At 38.1% G+C, this 20,249-nt stretch overlaps 1 protein-coding gene across 5 annotated transcripts in view; it reads right to left on the reverse strand.

Annotated features, from left to right (window-relative positions):
- LOC131431705 (protein sickie-like) overlaps window positions 1–20,249 on the reverse strand; it is a 477,836-nt gene that overhangs the window by 344,159 nt on the left and 113,428 nt on the right. For all 5 annotated transcript variants that reach the window (XM_058597568.1, XM_058597567.1, XM_058597565.1 and 2 more), the window contains one exon: window positions 18,908–19,078. In XM_058597568.1, the coding sequence (XP_058453551.1) occupies window positions 18,908–19,078 (171 nt within the window). The remainder of the gene's footprint in view (window positions 1–18,907; window positions 19,079–20,249) is intronic.

The raw sequence follows: 20,249 nt of genomic DNA on the forward strand, positions 1-20,249 counted from the left end.
TTTGATCAAAATCGGCCCAGCCATCTCTGAGATCTCGACCTCTTAGTTAACAACACACATACAGACACACACACGGACATTTGCTCAGTTCGTCGAGTTGAATCGATTTGTATATGACATTCGGCCCTCTGGGCCTCGGAAAATTGTTCTAAAGTTTGAGCGAATTCTATACCTATTTTTTATATTTATAAAAAAAGGTAAAAAGGTTTAAACGATGAGAAAAATCATCATTTTTGCGATTTTTTTCCAGAATTATCGTTCAACAAAATAAATTCAAATGTTTTGCATGATAAAAAGCATCGTTCGAACAACATTTTGTAACTGTTTCGTGGAAAAGTATTGAGAAATAAGTCGGTGAAGAGGTATTTTCGAGAACGTTTCTTAAAAATCGGGATTTGCGGTGTACTCTGTATCTCAGCTCAGACTAATAAGAAGTGAAGAAATGAATGCAGCATAATTAAAGTAGAAGTTTTTCTAAACTCCAACGTTTCTGTTTGATTTCTTTTAATTTTTTTTAATTTTTGGTGGTTGTTCAAAGTGAAAACTACGATTTTTCACGAAACAATATGCCATTTTGTAGCGGTTAAACCTCCCCAAAATAACAACCAACTAAAAGGAAAACGTTGGGGTCTAGTTTTTTATCTTAAGAAAACGTGTGCAAAATTTGAAAAAAAAAATTGGTTCAGTAGTTTTTGAATGACGATGGACACGGACTTTCAAAACCTCCTTTCGAGGAAAATGCGTTCAAAGGTTTTTGTCTATAAAATCAATGGAAATAATTAATTACTCCAGGGAGCCCGTAGGGTCTAACATTTTCAAAAGATCATATTTTTTCTTTTATAATTTATTATAACGAAACATTTCAAGGATGTTTTGTCAGATTTTGAAGTCAATCGAAATAGAAATCTTGGGCCTGTGCGCCGAGCTCTTGCTTCTTCGTAGAATGATATAGCCATGGATAAAGGTCCATAACTTCCAGAGTTTCGTTCCAATAGGCTTAAAAATTTCACAGAAAATTCTTCAAATGTTTTACTATAAGAACATATAAAGAAAATAATAAATGATTTTTCAAAAGTGTTAGACCCTACCCGCCCCTTAACTACAAGAAGCATTCGAATTGTAACTTAGAATCAGCCCTTCTGAAAGTGACAAGTTTCCATCAAGTCATTCGGGCTGTCAATTTTTTTGCCTTTCTCATATAGAAAGGTTATGCAATCACTGTGAAAACCGACTTTTGAACCGAGGCCCGGAGGCCGAGTGTCACATACCATTCGACTCAGTTCGTCGAGTACGCAAAATGTCTGTGTGTGTATATGTGCGTATGTGTGTATGAAACGTTTTTTTGCACTGACTTTTCTCGGAGATGCAAACAAATCGGTTATTCTTTTAAGAATCGAAGAATATTATTTTTAAGAATATCGCAGTATTATATAGAATAGTATGATTGATATGAGAAAGGCATCATTACACTACTAGGTGGATTAAAACAGATTTTTTTTTTCTTGTGGAATCCCTTAAATGGTATGATATGGCGTTTTTATAGTTACATACGAATTATCGATGCAGATAAGTAAAAAGTACGGGTGTGTAATGTCAGAGACATAACTGGATGTCGTGAATACGAATATGACACGCTTTATTTATGCTTCCGAATTCGAATTGGTAATTGATCGATTGTTTGAATTGTGCAACTTTCCCCTCTTTCATTACTAGAAATTTAAACGATGCGCCTAGACTAAACTACATATTAGTTACATTAAACATTCTGAAACGCAATTGAATATTATGAAATAAGCAGTATAGTTCATTATAATAAAAAATGGTGGCTCTGAAAAGAACTTTTTATGAAAGCGTTCGTGATGAACAGTGACGAGTTGAGTTAGTATTCCGGAACTAAGCTCTGAAACTTGAAGACCGCCATGACTACCAGAATGAGTTGTATAGAGTACAGTAAAGTAATTTTCCGCATAATTCTTTACGAGTATTATTATGGTTCTAAAAAGAACCGAATAGAAGAAGTCTGGAATAAAGAACTGGACCCTGAGTTCAAGAACTAAATTTAGAACCAATAACAGACTCAGAATCCAGTTTGAATTCTAGAACTGCAATTTCGAAACTGAAATTAGTTCCGGAATACAGTTTCAGCACGCAGGCTCTGAATACTAAACCTATATTGCGGAACTAATATCTGAAATTTGAACTTCTCGTTACGACTACCGAAAAGCAAATGAGAGTTGCTACCTGAGCGTTTGAGGTTTTAACCACGCAAAAGGTGCACTCTCCGTCGCTGCTGGTTGATGGTTTAACTCCCACGACGTCTGCTTCCACCGAACACACGAAAAGAAATGATCGATTTTCGACCACGGTTTCCCTTTTATACGCATTCAGTTGAAGATATGTGCCTGACTGCCTCAAAATCGTCGTCCTTGCGCGAAAAATCCAAGCGAAAGTAAAGAGTTTTCCGCATTATTTTCAAATTTTGAGAAAACCTAATTTTTGAGTTGTTTGTGGTTATCTCACATTGTTCAAAATATTATCCTAAATTCCTGATCATATTTTTGATGAAATGGTGAAAGAATTATGTTGCTACCATTAATACAAGTCGAGATATTCACGATTAAGTTCTGCCCATTCTTCCATATGGCTAATTTTGAAAAGGCACCCCATAGTAAAGTAAGTCGTATTCACGACAAAACCAAAATTAAGGTGAAATGTAGCGTCATAAAATGCGCGCAAAATTTTATCCGCTTCAGTTGAACGAACCGTCGCACAAAGCGTACCAAGAAAAACGGACACATAGAAACAAGAACTTTTTCCAATGATTGAGCGCAGTGGGTTTACCTCTCGTTATATTGGCTTGCAAAAAAGATTGGACTTAATGGATTTTTGAATTCTTCACACTTTGAATATATGCTAATTCAATCATTATTGTTAGTGATTACTATTACACTAAAGCTATAAATCATGAGTAATTATGAATGATTAGCATGAGGTTATATGTTTATGTATTGACTAACTTGCTAACCATGTATATGTCTGAGTTTAGTAGCAAGCATGGATTCTCCTTAAAAAGAACGATTGAATACAAGAGAACATTCAAGTATTTTCGATATCTTTGCCAGTCGTTCACCAGGCCCTTCCCGCCGATGAGATAGAATTTACGTAAAAGTATTAACCATTAACGTTTTTTCGGAAGCGACTTTCGGAATTATATAGCATGATGAGTCTAGAAATGTCTGTTTCAACGATAACAAACCGAAGACCAAACAGCCTCTGGCCTCCGGTGCCAGAAATCATCAATAGTTTAATAATTTCTTAGATTACATTATTGGAATACATTCCAATTATAACTAATAGTTCATCATACCATGCAGTTAAAATTATTTAGTGAATCTTTTCTCAAGCACTTATTTGGGGCACGAAATTGAATATAAAGTTATTTCGTAGTTCCTTATTATTCAATCGATTTTGAAAGTAAAATCAAGCGTTGATTCATTGTATTCATTATAATTGAAAAACCAATGAATTCTAATAAGTTTTCCATGCTGACTGGCTCGAAGCTGACCCTCAATGTTTATCACTTTGTTTGTATATCAGATTAATGAACGATAATACTTGGCTTGTATTCATTTCATTCAGTTGCTTGTCAATGTTGAAGTTTTAGTTATGCTATAAAAATTGCTACAATCTAAAATAATACCTGTTTTACGATATTACACAGCCAAGCTTCATTGCTTCTGCAACATCAATGCATTGAACTCAACAGAATTGGACACTATTAGCATTATAAATGACAGTTACTTAGAAAATAAACGATTTCTTACAATGCCCATTTTATTGTATTCAACTCGTTTTATTTCAACACACCAATGCTGCATAAATTCGCGTCATTATTTGATATGTAATTTTTACTCACGATATAATGCTACTGAACCCACCGTGCATTTCTCACACCACCGCAATACGAAATAGCAGCGCGCAAGCAATAAAAAAAAATGCAGAAAAGTTTATGTAAACTTTTTCAATTTTCGGTTGTTTTAGCTAAAATTTTATAATTTTGAGTTGCATTTTCAGATTCTTTGTGAAATTCTGCTACAAACACTACTTTTCAGTTTTAAAATCATCCCCGTGGGACGGAACAGTGACCGTTTATACATTTCAAAAACCAATTACGGCTCGGCAAAGCAAAATTTCAAAATTCTAAGAATACTTAGTTATGATATATTTGATTTCGAAAACTTAAGTGTTTTTGGTTTTTCGGAAATCGGTCTAGTTTTTGAATAATTGATCAAAAACGCGATTTTCGCATTCCGCTACATTTCACCTTAATGCTAAAACTCAATAGTACCATTTTTCTACAGTTTGATATTTTTTGATTTCATATCATGAAAATGTTTGGAAATCAATGCAATGCAAACCAATTTTTGCTGTTCCATAGACTGATCCTTTTAGGCGAAAGCTTGTGTTTTAATACCAGAATTCTAAGTTTATCTTAAACTAACATAGTATCCATTACTTCATTCACTTTTTTCCCAAGGCACTAGACAAGCGTTTAACCTGATTCATCGGTCGAAAATGTGGCGGTCTTACGAAATTCTACAAACTATAAATCATATCATTTTACGAAGCATAATACCGCTTGAATCTATCCCAAATTACCGGTCGCTTCCGTTCGCTGGACCACAATCACGAACACCCGTTTAGCTAATGCATCCGACCCGGCCTGGAGGAGTAAACTTTAACGACCATAAAATATGCTCCCGACTGCAACGTAGCAACGGACGGTAGCTGCAATCTGAAACCCCGTAACATGATTCGTTCTAACCCAGTTACCTAAAATGCATTACCGGCACTGGGGGGTTCTGCTGCTGCTTTTGACTCTGCACTCTCCTTGCGTGCTGGCTCCCCGGAAAACCAGAACACAAACAACCTCGTAATGGGTAACTACTGAGCCGTATTACGTAAAATGCTCTCTCTCTCTCTCTCGTCGCTAGCCGCCGGCAGTTTCGGTGGTGGTCACTTGAAACTAAGCCATGTGATCTTTACGATTATTATATTGAGTTCTACCCGGTGCCGGTCGTAGCATCTGGTCCGATATTTCACCCTTAGACTTCATCCGCCAGTTGGTCATGCAACAGAAGATGCAGTTTCAAGACTATCCAAGCAAGCGGTGAAACTTTGCCCTCGCTCAAATTTATTCCGATTCGGTGGACATTCCTTCCTTCCTCGGCTCGATTCGAGTGGCTCAAGAGATCCCAAGAAGAAAAGAAAAAAATCGGCGCACGCGATTGATTGGTTCGGACCACCGAAGTAGTGAGCCAACGTTTATTTTTTTCCCCGCTCGCTCACCCGGAGGTGACTTTTGGCTGCTAGACATGCGACACCGGTCACGGTAATGATAATGTTTTGTGACATTCGATCGGGCAATTGGATCAAGTTACCCATGCTTCCGCACTGCAAAGCGCTCTTTATTAGACACTTTGTTTACGTTTCCCACACGAAGTAAACTATTTTAGCTACCTGCTTCTTGCCACTGACTGACTAACTGAGTCAACTCCTTGCTACGGTGGTTGATGGAACAGGTTTCAAATTTGGTTTGGTCACGGTGTGGGATCCGATTTCCCGTGTGGGATCAGAATTTCCGGCCGCGCGATCCACTTTTGTTCTGTTTAGTCTATTCAACTTCCCGATGATTTATTTATTGTTGGATCATCCTGTTTGGTAAACCGAGTTTCCAAACTAAATTTGGTGCTCAAAATTGAACAACAAAGTGATAAGCAGAACAATTTGTCACACCCAATTTAATGCGATTTCACTCCGGAAAGAATTTGTAAATTGCGCCCTAAATCCGGCTAAACTACAACAATCTAGCGCGCGGCGATCGTTTAGAATTCACGCTTCAGCTGTATGCCGCAAGTTTATGAACCCAAGTGCTGTCCATAAATATCATCCCCCGAAGGCCCCGTTGAAAATTTTCTAATAGCGTGATCAAAATCGTTAATGCAACAACCACAGCAACGAAAACACGGAATAAATATCGGCTTAACTGAGTGACTCAGTGACTGGCACGCCATTTCACTGACCGCATATTCTGGTTTGCTATATCCAGAAGCAATTGACTCACCGCGGCCCGGTCATTTGAACGGAATTGGTTCGCATTTCGTCAACCGTCAATCATTCGCTGACCGAGCTTCCGACCGTCCGTCCGTTGGCAGTCGGCGAAAAAACAATAACCGCCGTCTAAACAACCATAAATTAAATCAATTCTAGTTCGTCCTCAAATATTTATTAAGCAATATGTCAACACACTTTCCTGGATCGGTGCAGTCATAAAGCGCCACTTGACACTCCCGGACTGGTCGTTCGGTGAGAGTTACTTTCTTTTGCATGCATTCGTTTTCCCCTCCCCCCAGTGAAATTGCATGTTCACACCAAGAACCGAACCAATTCAGCATCAGTCAGTCAGTCAGTCAGTCAGGCAGGCAAACGAAGCACGTCCGGGAATCACGCTGAAAACTCATTTCCGATTTCGTAGGACGGACAGCTGCCACCTCCGCTGTCCAAGTCTTGGGCAACTTGCTTCTTTCTTTCTTTTTGTTTTGCTTCATTCAAACTTCGTCCCGATTACCTACGACGTGTGACCCACTTTTCCCGGCCCGACCCTTCCGACCCCGTCAAGTGCGTGTGTGTTTTTGTGATTCAGTAAGTGCACTGCAAATAAACTTCTAGCGAACGGCTATGACTGACCGAAGGGAACCGCAGCAGTCAATCAGTTTGACTCATCGGAACGTTGACGGAAATCCCGAGATGGTTTCATATGCCGGGTCGAGGAAAGAGTTTCGAAATAGCTGCGTCAACGGAGGGTTAATTAGTTTCGATGGAGTTTGTCACAATAAAGAAATCAAATTTTAGTCTTATTGAGACGTAACACTTGGGCTGAAAAATCCCGGGACTAATAAAGAGAACACGATTTTTTAGGTTTAAAATTGTTCATCAAGAGCAACGCAATCTTTCTAGCGCCGCTCTGACATTTCAATACCACTTTTGTACAACGATTTATCTTTTGCCTCAAAATAGACCTCAGTTTCAGCGATAAATTCTTTATTCATGCGAAATTTCTTATCGGTTAGCATTCCAGTAGTCGCTGGGAGCCAAATCTGGCGAATACGGTGGATGTGGGAGCAATTCGAAGTTAATTCATGTAGTTTTCCATTGTTTTGATTGACTTGAGACTTAACTTGATTGTCTTGATGAAACCAAAAAGTTTTCTTTGCCATATGCGATCGTTTCTTTGCAATTTCAGCCTTCAAACGCTATATTATTCACTGTTAATGGTATTTCCTTTCTCAAGAGAGTCGATAATTCTTACACCCCGCACATCCCGAAACACCGAGGCCATAACTTTTCCAGCCGATTGTTGTGTTTTCGGACGCCTTTGGAGTCCGCTCAGATGACGATCCTTTTGATTCCGAAGTGAACATAGCCAAACACTGCTCAGAATCATCAACACGTTCTCGTTTTTGGCCAACAGTGAGCAAACGCGGCACTCACTTTGAACAGAGATTTTTCATAGTCAAAAGCTCATACAACATAAAGTAAACACGTTCTTTTGATATCTTTACGATGTCAGCTAACTCACACAACTTCACTTTTCGATCATTCAAAACGATTTTGTGGATTTTTTAATGTTTTCTCGTGTTACCACCTCATTTGGAAGTCCACTGCGTTCTGCATCATTGGTGTTTCTACGACTACGTTTGAAGTTAACAAACCAACGTTTTGTTGTTGTTTCTGATGAAGTGGAGTCTCCATAACATTGGTGTTTTTGATAGAATGGGCGAATTAAGTTGCATAAAAATTAAATTCAATATTGAACAAAACACACAAAAATACTTCTTAATCCTTCCAGTGGTGTGGTAATTCAAATAACGATGTATTCATTGACCAAAATTTTTGAAGCATGTTTATGTTAACCAAAAAAATACCTAGATTCATTCAGGTGATGATTCGATAAAATCTCACGAACTAAAAGTATCCGCAATAATACATTTGAACTTTTTTATCCGACTCTAGTTAGTGGAAAACTGTTGACTCATTATCAAGAACATTGTGTAGATAAAAAAATAAGACGAGCTGTCACTTGCGTCCTTTATTCGGCTGTTACTCTGGAATCACAATTATCTGCCTTTTTTATTTACGTTTGATCTGTGGTCTAAGATAGTTTCCAAACGAGTCCAACGCTTTGTCGGTTACGTCACTTCTGCGATTATTTCACCGGAACGGATCATTTGAACGCGATCTGTTATTATTATTTATTATTCTACGGCTGTTTTACACTGACTGACGTTTTAACCATTGGTTTTGGTTTCTTTTCAATGGAAATGTGTTATCGTTTTGCGTGTAAACAGCATATGGTCACGAAGAACGATAACATAGTGAAAAAAGGCAAAAACCAGTGGATGAAACGTCGAGCAGTATAAAACAGCTATTCTATTTTTTTAGAGACGGCAGTATCCGTCAAATAATCATACATATCAAACTCATTGAACCAGTCTAATATGTTATTTGAAATCGGTTTGAGCTTTGTCGGTTACGTTACTTATGCGATTATTTATCAAAACCTAAGTAACCATAAACATTAAGCAATAACACTGAACTGGTAAAAAACAATACTAATACGACATACTACCTTCATCAAAAAGTTCCCGGAATTTATTCAGAAAAATAAAAATACAAGATTATTCATCAAAATCGATATTGTCCCTTTCAAAGTAACGGGTGGCAACTATAATTTTGGAATTTCTTTCTCAAGCTGTCAAAAACAAGACAAACATAAGGAGTGTATCGAAAATAAGCTATCCACATACACTTGTGTTGTACGCATGTATTTGTGATGGTTTTTTATGCTCAGATCGCAGCATGCTGTGCGTTTGGCTGTCAGCTTTCGATTCTTTACTTGTTTGTGCGGTTGAAATTCTGCGTTTTCAAAATGTCGCGTATTGAAAAGGAAGGGGAAATTAAAGTTCATAACACATAGCTAAGTGAGAAGGGTATTACTATGCGAAAATTGGCGAAGCGGTTTGGAATTCATCATGCCAGTGTTAAAAACATAATTAATAAGTTTGGGGAACATTATTCTTAGGATGAGCTACCAGGAAGAGGCAGAAAACCCGGTTCTTTCAACCCGAAACTGGACCAGAAAGTTGCATCTCTAATCATGAAGAACAAATCAAAGTCAATACGTGATTTTGCCAAAACAGCAGGAACGAGTGTCGGAATGGTCCAGCGTATCAAGAGGCGAAAACACCTAAAGACCTACAAGAAGCAGAAAATCTCGGAACAAAGTGTAAAACAGAAGCAGCAAGAGGCAACAAGGGCCCGGAAATTGTATTCGCGTCTTTTGCAGGGTTCGGATGCATGCGTTTTGATGGACGATGAGACTTATGTAAAAGAGGACTCAAAAACCCTTCCAGGCCCACAATACTTTACTGTCGTCGATGTGGAGGATGTGAGCGATGCGGACAGGTCGATTCAATTGGAGAAACTCGGTCGAAAGGTATTGGTATGGCAAGCAATATGTTCCTGTGGGTTGAAGTCAACCATTTTTTACACTACCGGAACTATAAATGCAGAAATCTATCGATCTGAATGTTTCCAGAAGAGATTACTGCCTTTATATAAGAAGCATAGTACACCTCCACTGTTTTGGCTGGATTTGGCGTTGGCTCACTATGCCAAAACCACTCTCAATTGGCTTGCGGAAAGGGTATAAATTTCTTTGAGAAAAATATCAAATTGGCCTCAGCTTCGACCCATCGAACGTTACTGGGCATTCAAGAAGAGGGTCTTCAAGAAGACTGGTTAAGCAGCTGGGAACATGCAGGAGTTCGAAAAAATTTGGGCTCAAGCGTCCAAAAAATGCGATGCAACACTTGTCCGGAACTTTATGAAGAGCGTTCGATCAAAAGTTCGAAAATTCGTCAAGGAATAACTTAAATTTCATGCGGTTTTCATTATGCTTAAATTTAACCTCGTACAATAAAGGATCAATTTTTAGTTTGAATAAAATATCGTTTTTTATCATAATTTGAAATAAAAATATGTGGATAGCTTATTTTCGATACACTCCTTACTTGGAGAAGATCTTTGAATTTGAAAACGGTCCGTAATCGGATGTTCGGCGAAGCTTCCGTTTGATGTCGGAACAGGAGCGTTGTACGGCCTTCATGTCAACTTTGCGAATGCATCTCTTGATTCTACCAATCAACTGTTAGCAATTCGTGGCTCTCCAGTTATTTTTGTACACCAAAGAACTCAAAACCCCGAAGAAATCTTCGATTAGGCGACACTGAGGTAGATTTATCGGGTTGTGGTTTTTGGGTACAAATGAGATCGAATGGGTATTCAGGAACGATTGGGGTTTTTTTTGGCGCAATGCGATGACGCTTTATCCGGCCAAAACACGTATAGTCCATCAGCATGATGTTTTTGAAAAAAAAAAACGGGATCAAAACTTTCTACAAACATTCGTTCTGATGCGCATCTTGATTGATTGCCAACCCAGATGGCTTGAACCATGGCTTAGAAATGCCTTTCTCGGAAATGACAATGTACAGCATCACTTTCTGCTCAAACTTATGTTCAAACTAATATTTTATGTTCGGATGTGCAGTGGAACTATCCGTTGAATAGTATCAATCGTTTGTGGGAATCTGCGTCTTCGAAAGAGGGAAGTAACTTTCGTCGTCCAAAACAAAACTTTTTCCGGAAAAATTTTTAATCAACCAGCAGCATTTGGAATTCAGCGTTGAAATCTATGCGTTAGTATATCCCGGGGCTCGTGTCTTCTTTCGGTACTTTATTCCGAGTCTTTTCAATGTTTTGCAGATGTACTGTTGAGAACAGTTGAACTGTTTTGCGGCATCCCTTTGACGCAGTGAATCCTTGTTGTTGGGCATCTTAGGATATCATAAACTGTTGAAGCCGCACTGTACAATGCGCTCGTGAAATACTTCTTGTTTCGATTTGGATTTCCGAACCATTCCAAACATCGTTTTCCGTCAGCTACTCATCAATCCCGTTCCGAAAATACCCACATTGTAAAGGTTTTTAAGAAATATCGACAAACCGGAAGTCGCCATCTTGGATTTTGAACCGATCCAAACATCATTTCTTCCACATTCATTACACAAAACTTTTTTTACGAACTACCTCCATTTACGAACCCCGTTTAGTTCGTCAATGGAGGTTTCGGTGTATTCTGGATCCATTTATTGGTATTCGGTAATTTTTTTGTTTTATGAAGTTTTAATCACATTACTATTCCAGCTAAATACCCAGTTATGTAGTTTTTTATCATTGATATGTCTGGCATCCCGGTCATGGTATTCCTAAGCATGGTAAATTTAATATATATTTTCTGAATATATTTTTATAATTTATACAATTTCGCAATGGTTTCCAATATTATCGATGTTCGATTTTTTATTTGCATTTTGAATATTTCTAACTGTTATAACAGATATCATAATTTGCTATTTATTTCTCATATATCCAGAAAAATATCTGCACTGGTGATTTCGAGGACAAAATTCCAGATCTTGCAAGCCTGTAGCCGTAGATTCGATTCCCGTACTAAAAAGTGTTTTAGTATCAATTGTATCGTCACCATAGCCATTTGAATGCTAAATCTAAGCTTTGCTTCAACATTCAGAACATTTCAATACTTATAGGTAGAAGTTAAAATAAATTATGAAATTTTCCATTGTTTCCGTTTCACTTTAGTCTTCATTCTTGTATTTCTTCTGGAGGTGATTTAATGCAATCCGGAAGCTTTTTTCTATCCATGAATCGTTCCATTACAGTGGCGTCTCGTCCTCATGTGCACCTCGTGCACTGCACAACCGATCAAATTGAAAGAGTTATCTGCATCGCCATCCGCTTTTTATTTTTTTATATATTTCTTAAGTTCGCTGGTCAATAACAGCCAAAAAATCTTCTCATATTGCGGTGTCTTTTCCGTAAGTTACTGCGCAGATTCAAGAAGAGAAAGGAAATACTCAGCTCAGTTCTGAGACTAGTTGTTCTCTCAGTCACGTTTAGCTCTGTGAGAACTTGTATGCGCCCCTTCAGGAGAGCCTTCAGTGGCTTATGTTATACTATGTCCACACCTGCAGAAAATAACATGTTTTAACGATAGTAATATAAAGTCAAAACCGCACTGTTCACACTGAGATTATGTTATACGCATGACATATTACTTGGTATTGAGTTTGTTTATAAACAAACTGCAAAAATGCCTACGTTGCAGGTAGGAAAGAAAAAAGTATTTTGACAAAATCCGAAAAATAAGAAATAAGCCAGGTAAATTCTCCTAGCTATGAAGGATATGATCGTTTCACGCTTATTGCCAACGTTACGAAATTTTTGAGCAGCAAATGATCAAAAAAGTCATCTTTTAATTCAAAAACAAAAGTGGTTGTACCAGTCTGCGTTGCCAGGTCGTTTTTCCAAAAATCTGTATTCGGCGCAAAAATCTATCTGTACCATATCGGTATCAGAGTCTCTTCTACATAAGTAGGGAAAAAAGTCACCAAGAGGTGAGCAAAAAAAAGGTCCCAAGACAACCTTTTCTCATGTCTATTCAAGCTGAAAACCAAAATCGGTATTTATTTGTATAATTCGTGAGTTATCGGTATTTCGGGAGTACATATCTGTATTGCGGTATAGATGGCAAAAATCTGTATAAATTCCGAGAAATCGGTATACTTGGCAACGTTGGTACCAGTTTCCAGTTTTGTTTTATTATGATTACATGGCTACTTTGATGGGAAACTGCTGTTGTTGAACAGCTTGTCAATTTACATAGTCGTAAAGCGACGGAAAATGCTAGCAGGGTTGTGCTTTACTGACAATTATATCATGTTATTTCGGGAAAACATGTTTTAATGTGACGTTTCTGAATATGAAATAACGCAAAAGTAAAACATGTTATTTCGCTTAAAACATGAAATCAGTGTTAACACTTGTTTTAACTCATAGTGTGAGAACCCTACGATCATAAAATTGCGATATCGCAGTTTTTGATTTTTGCGATAGTTGATTTAACTAATTTCTTTTTGATTCAACCAATATGGTTTTTGATTTGCATATAATGCATACCGGAGACAGTTGAAAGCAAAACAATAATCGCAGTGCAAAATCAACAACTTTTTTAGTTGAAATCTGTTCGCGTCGCTTCAAAATGTCAATGAAAACAACATCGATGATTAAAGCGTTTGGTGAAATTGTGTCCATTCGATTTGAGAAATTTATGATTCCATAACAAATGTTTATCTAACAGCGGTGTTTTGATAAATTTAACCTTGTTTAAGATGAAAAAAATTTGGTGACAAATTAGAAAATGTTAATGAATGATCATCTCGTAATCTTTCAGGTATGCGCAAAAATTCGATCATTGATTTACTTCCAGTAGACTGCTTTACTTCCAGCTGTTTGATACCGATGATGATGTTCATGCATTAGCAATAAAACGCTTTTTGACATGAATTTAATATATTAAAGTAACAGGAGCGCAGGGTTTCAAACACACAGAACGTGCTGCGATTGAATGACGCGTTTGAATTGCCGTCCCAAAATTCCAATTTCCAGCGGTTGCTGCACCCAAGCTCATATAAATTGACTAAAATTATCAGTGCATAACGTTAGTTCAACCGTTTGAAGGCATCATCTTTCAATACTCATTTTAGGTAAATTTAATAATTTCGCTAATTTACTCGCCCCTCCGGGCACTTATGCTGATTAAAAACGTTTTTCTACATCAATCATTTCCGATCGAATCAGATGTTTTTTTTAGAATTTAGATCTTTGCTGATCTCGACTTGACATGATCATGATCATACAAAAATCAAAATCACTTAGAGATCAGATGAGTTCTGATTTCGTAATGATAAATTATTCCTTTGTTAAGATCCCTTGAAATCAGCAGTGATCGGTGGTTTTCCCAGCCCTAATGATATTACATGTCAATATAAAATACTGTTTATATTTTAACAACGATATTTATTTCATGAATCTCAACATACCGAACTTATTTCAAATATATCATGAAGTGTATCAGTAAGTATATTTTGATTATTTTCGCAAATCAATAACATTGTTAGAGTTGATTCAACTATTTGCAATGTCTAAAACAAATAAAACCGATTTATTTTTCAACTAACAGAATTTTTTTTTCAATAACATCACCAGTTATTTCGACTAAAATATTTGTTGAAATTGAAAGGTATGTGTCCTCACTAATTGACAGCATTTTTTTTTTCAAACAGTTAAATTAGTTGTTTCAACCATCGTTTCTGCTAATTGAAAAACAAAAATGACAGTTTAGATAAAACAACAATCGATTAGTTGTACCAAATTCTAACCAATCGAATTCAGAAAATCAACTAATATTCTGGTTGAAATGGGATCGTGGGTGGTTGCGTGTAGTATTATGCTTATGGCAGATGAAAACAAATTGCTTTCATGGAAGTTGTTTTATTGATGAAGTTATTGACATATTTTCTCGACGTGTAGAGCACCATTTTCTTATATTGTGTCGATTGATACGTAATAGGTTTAATGAAAAATGTTTCACCCAAAAGTATATCGTAATTTCGTTATATTGAAAAGGTGTTAATCATTTCAGCACTTAACTTACTATTGAATTCTGCTATTGGTGTGTGAATTTCCTAAGGTTTGATCGTTTATCGAATTTGCCAAGTTTACCAAGGCCACCAAGTATAATATATACAGGGTGATTTTTTAAGAGCTTGAGAACTTTTTTAAACAATAAAACGCATAAAATTTGCAAAATCTCATCGGTTCTTTATTTTAAACGTTAGATTGGTACATGACATTTACTTTTTGAAGATAATTTCATTTAAATGTTGACCGCGGCTGCGTCTTAGGTGGTCCATTCGGAAAGTCCAATTTTGGGCAACTTTTTCGAGCATTTCGGCCGGAATAGCCCGAATTTCTTCGGAAATGTTGTCTTCCAAAGCTGGAATAGTTACTGGCTTATTTCTGTAGACTTTAGACTTGACGTAGCCCCACAAAAAATAGTCTAAAGGCGTCAAATCGCATGATCTTGGTGGCCAACTTACCGGTCTATTTCTTGAGATGAATTGTTCTCCGAAGTTTTCCCTCAAAATGGCCATAGAATCGCGAGCTGTGTGGCATGTAGCGCCATCTTGTTGAAACCACATGTCAACCAAGTTCAGTTCTTCCATTTTTGGCAACAAAAAGTTTGTTAGCATCGAACGATAGCGATCGCCATTCACTGTAACGTTGCGTCCAACAGCATCTTTGAAAAAATACGGTCCAATGATTCCACCAGCGTACAAACCACACCAAACAGTGCATTTTTCGGGATGCATGGGCAGTTCTTGAACGGCTTCTGGTTGCTCTTCACTCCAAATGCGGCAATTTTGCTTATTTACGTAGCCATTCAACCAGAAATGAGCCTCATCGCTGAACAAAATTTGTCGATAAAAAAGCGGATTTTCTGCCAACTTTTCTAGGGCCCATTCACTGATTTGCAAGCGTTGCTCGTTAGTAAGTCTATTCATGATGAAATGTCAGAGCATACTGAGCAAATAATAATGCATGAAAATCATAACCTCAAAAAAATCACCTTTTAGTATAATCAAAGGAGACGCAAAATTTTGCATTACAATTTTTTTTTTGAAAAAGTACTAGAATTTAAGATACTAAGGAAAAACAATTCCACATTATAGAAAACAATTTGTAGGATCCGTGAATAGCAAAAAACAATCGAAATGGACTTTTGCTCATATTGTGGCGCTCCTGGTGGATTTTGTCAACTTCACGTATGATTTTTGACATTCCGCAAATCGACTGTACTTTGTAAACAATCAACATGGAAGCCGAATGAAGGGAAAAATTGTGCACAGTTTTTTGGAAAATCCATTGTGGTCTGCATCTAGGCTAGCTAAACAGCTGAAATTGCCCAGAAATACCGTATGGCGCGTTATCAAACGGTATAAGGAAACATTGACGACGATTCGGAAGCCTCAAGCCAATCGTCGGAGTGGAACTGTCGACCGGAAACTGCGTGGTAAGATTTTGAAGACGATTAAGAGGAATCCTAATCTGTCGGACCGTGATTCGACTCCGGGAAGGAATCAAGTCGTATCGAGCTAGCAAACAGCCAAATCGGACCATAAAACAGAATCGTGTGGTCAAAATTCGTGCTCGGAAATTATATGACCAGGTGCTGACCAAGTTCGACGGGTGTCTTCTGATGGACGATGAAACCTATGTCAAGGCTGACTTCGGGCAAATATCAAAAATTTTACTTGGCAACGGCTCGGGGGGATATTCCAGCCAAATTTAAATTTCTTTTTGCCGACATTTGCAAGAAAATTTATGATTTGGCAGGGCATTTGCAGCTGTGGCAAAAAACGAAAGTTTTCGTTACAAATAAGACATTGACATCGGAACTATACCAAAAAAGAGTGTCTCCAAAAACGAATTTTGTTGTTCATTCGATCCCACGACCATCTCGTAATGTTTTGGCCAGATTTGGCTAGCTGTCATTACAGCAAAGTCGTTCAAGAATGGTTTGCTCCGAAAAACCTTAACCCACCCAACTGCCCCCAGTTCCGCCATATTGAGAAATACTGGGCAATCATGAAGAGGAGACTCAAGGCAAAGGGAAAGGTTGTCAAAGACACCAATCAGATGACGACCTGGTGGAATAAGATAGCTATGGACGATGGACGAAGAAGGTGTGCGCCGCCTAATGAGCCGTGTTACAGGAAAAATTCGAGAATTTCTTCGAAACCGTGACGAATAATTTTATCCGTATTTTTTCTTAAAAGTATGAAGAAAACGCTACATTTGTATAAAAAAAAGATCTTGAATTCAATAATAAATAACTGAAATACAGGCAATTGTCTTTGTTCCAATTCTATCTGAAGCAAGCTTTAAGTAGTTGAAATGCTAGGAACTATTATGTACTGTCGAGTCGAAAACGTTTTTCCATGTTTTTATTTGTGTCACCATGTTTACTATTACTTCCCGTACTAAGGAAGCTGAGCACCTAAAGGGGGCGCAAGTCAATTCGTTGGCAATCAACTAATTCAAATGTTTTGTCCGGAAATGATTTTCATTGCCCATATTTTATTTTGTCGTCCTACTCTTAATTAAACGATGATGATTATAATGCATAGAAAAGAAAATCGCAAAAAAAAAGATTGTTCCGATTATCCTACATTAACCTCCAATACATTAGTGGTGAAGTTAAATAAAATCTCTCTTCCGACGACCCCCTACAAGAATGAAACAATTAATTTCCTAGCAAAGTCATATCCCCATAAGAACCAACTCGGCATCAGACGCTGTCATCGTTGAACGAGACAAACGATGTTTATTATTATGCTGCTTTACACAAAATCGATTATTATTTATAACCTCTAGTCCCGGTGGATGCCGCTCCGTTCCGTTCCGCACTGCACCGATCCCAGCCCAAACAACGTCGATCATCGATTGTGTCGAATGCCAATAAGTTTTTTCCGCCTCCCGTACCCGAGTTCTAAGTCATCATCTTCCGCAGCGCATATCATCTGCATCTATCCTTCTTCTAGTCAGAGTACTCCGGCTCAGAATTAATGCTCGGCTAGCTCCGCATTAAACGCTTGCATATTAATCACTTTAATGATCATCGTTCAATCACCCGCGTCTCCACCCTCGCCGGATTACTGTTTGTTGAGATCCAGGCCGAACCAGGCAGTTCCAGTGGGGTTTTCCTCCACTAGCCGACACACACACACACACACACAATCCATCGAATGAAAGCCATGTCCCGTATCGTATCAGCGAATAAAAAAAAAGACGAAGACCCATTTGAAACTAAGTTGGCGCTGGAAGAGTGATAAACGATATCGAATCGAGATTTTATTATGATCGTAGCGGCTAATGTTCTAAGCAGGGACATTCGACATGACATTCGTTTGGTTGGGTTCAAATTCTCGGCGAAAGATGAAGAAAATGTGCTGCTTGTTGTATGACAAAATAACTGCCATTTCGGGCAGTGCCGCCAGACCGGCGTGGGAGTTGTGACTAAATCATGTCTTAATCGAATAATTATTAACCGCTCTCGTTCAATATTTGGCAACAGCGGTATTCCTTATAAGTTTTCAATTTCGCATCAAGAGCGTAGATGTAGTTTCCCGGAAAATTATGAATGTTGTTCATCTCTCATACGGCACAGCTGGAATTCCTTTATTACGTGTTCTTATTTGGCGACGGCAGAACAGAGGGAGTAGGGTAGGGGACTCTATCAAACACGAGGGCTTCATAAATCATGACCACGTGCTTGCCGGCACTTGGACCGCCACCGCCTGCCTCGATTTCGGACTGCCCAACTGCCTACAGAGTAGGCGACGACGCCAGCTTGAATCAATTGCCTCCGCCGACGTCGTATTTTTGAAGTCGTCATCCCGAATGTGATGCGTTGGTGTGTGTTTTTCTTTTTTCGACTGATGCATCCACGGATTCTCGGTAGCTTTAATTCAGTTTCTTGTTTCCAATCAAGTGAATCACGTTCGTAAGTTTAATTGAACTAAATACCAGCTGGAATTTAGACTGCTTTGAAGTGCGCACTGCGCGGGAATCGGAAGGCAAATGAAACTAATCTCATCCGCAGGCAAACTGAGCACACGATACACGGGAGTACGAGACCGATGCAACCCAAATCGGATCGGTTGAAAGTCAGTGTCTATTGATTTACGATCATCTGATTACAATTAATGAAGCGTGATTTATGGAACGCAATTCATTCTCTGCAGTATGAGTTCCGACTACAGACAGTCAGTCGGGCCGAAGTAGAACGAAAAACACTTACCATGTGTTGAGGAGTTTTTGGTTTCTTCACCAAATCAGGTACTTTCCACGTGGTGACCGCTTCGATCACCTCGGCCAGCAGCAGTCCATCGCGACAGTCGGCCGCCAGGTCGGAGACCTTCTTCTTCGACTTGGCACGCTCCAGATAGTAGTTGGCCCAGTCGGTGTAGATCTGCGAAAGATGGAGATAGGAGAGATACGGTATTAGTTCAGGAAATTGTTGTCTGGTGTTCAGGATCGAACGCAGAACAATTTGGTTAACATTATTTTTAAAATATTTCAATTCAAAAACAGAATTTTATATTAATATTTTTCTTGTTTCTGGAAGCACGTATGATTGAAACGCTGATATGATTTTTTGAAGTTCCTCGTTTTCAGGAAAGAACCTTTTTTTCAACAGTCTATACTAAAAAATCTAATAAAGATACAAAAATTCGTTCTAGACATGAAATGAGCGTCTTTTTCTTTCAATGAAAAAAGTTCATAAACAAATAAAACAATTTTAAACTTGATTCTTTTTTTTTTCTTATTTTAGATGAAGAAAGAAGCCTTCGGGGTTTGAATTAATCTTGCAAAGTTTTAGTGTGGAAAGATTAATGCTTCCGGAGCAGGGAATTTTTCAATCGTCACCTTAGGCAGGTTTCCATTCCTTAACATTTCGACTACCAAGCCTCAAAAATAGTCGGAATATTATCTGATGTTTATAATTATCGTGGGATAGCCGCACTATGCGTCGTATCCAAATTACCCGAAATACTGCAACAACTAGATCTTTGAAAGTCAGCACGAATTCAAGCCAAATCGATCAACATCAACAAACTTATCAGTAAAAAGCGGAGACTGCATTAACAGATCGGCTGAAAAGTTCGTATCGTTTCTATGAGAGGGCGCCACTAGAATTAAATCCATACCATTTTCAGTTAGTACCAACCTTCAAAAGATACGTGTATAAATTTGACAGCTGTCTGATTATTAGTTTGTGAGATATTGCATTTTGAGTGAAGCTACTTTTGTTATTGTGAAAAAATGGAGAAAAAGGAATTTCGTGTGTTGATGAAACACTACTTTTTGATGAAAAAAAAGTGCCGCCGATACCAAAAAATGGCTTGATGAGTGTTATCCAGACTCTGCACCGGGCGAAGCAACAATTCGTAAGTGGTTTGCAAAATTTCGTACTGGTCATATGAGCACCGAAAACGATGAACGCAGTGGACGTCCAAAAGAGGCTGACCGATGAAAACGTGAAAAAAATCCACAAAATGATTTTCAATGACCGTAAAGTGAAGTTGATCGAGATAGCTGACACCTTAAAGATATCAAAGGAACGTGTTGGACATATTATT

Source organism: Malaya genurostris, chromosome 2 (assembly GCF_030247185.1).
Source record: "Malaya genurostris strain Urasoe2022 chromosome 2, Malgen_1.1, whole genome shotgun sequence".
Taxonomy (NCBI): domain Eukaryota; kingdom Metazoa; phylum Arthropoda; class Insecta; order Diptera; family Culicidae; genus Malaya; species Malaya genurostris.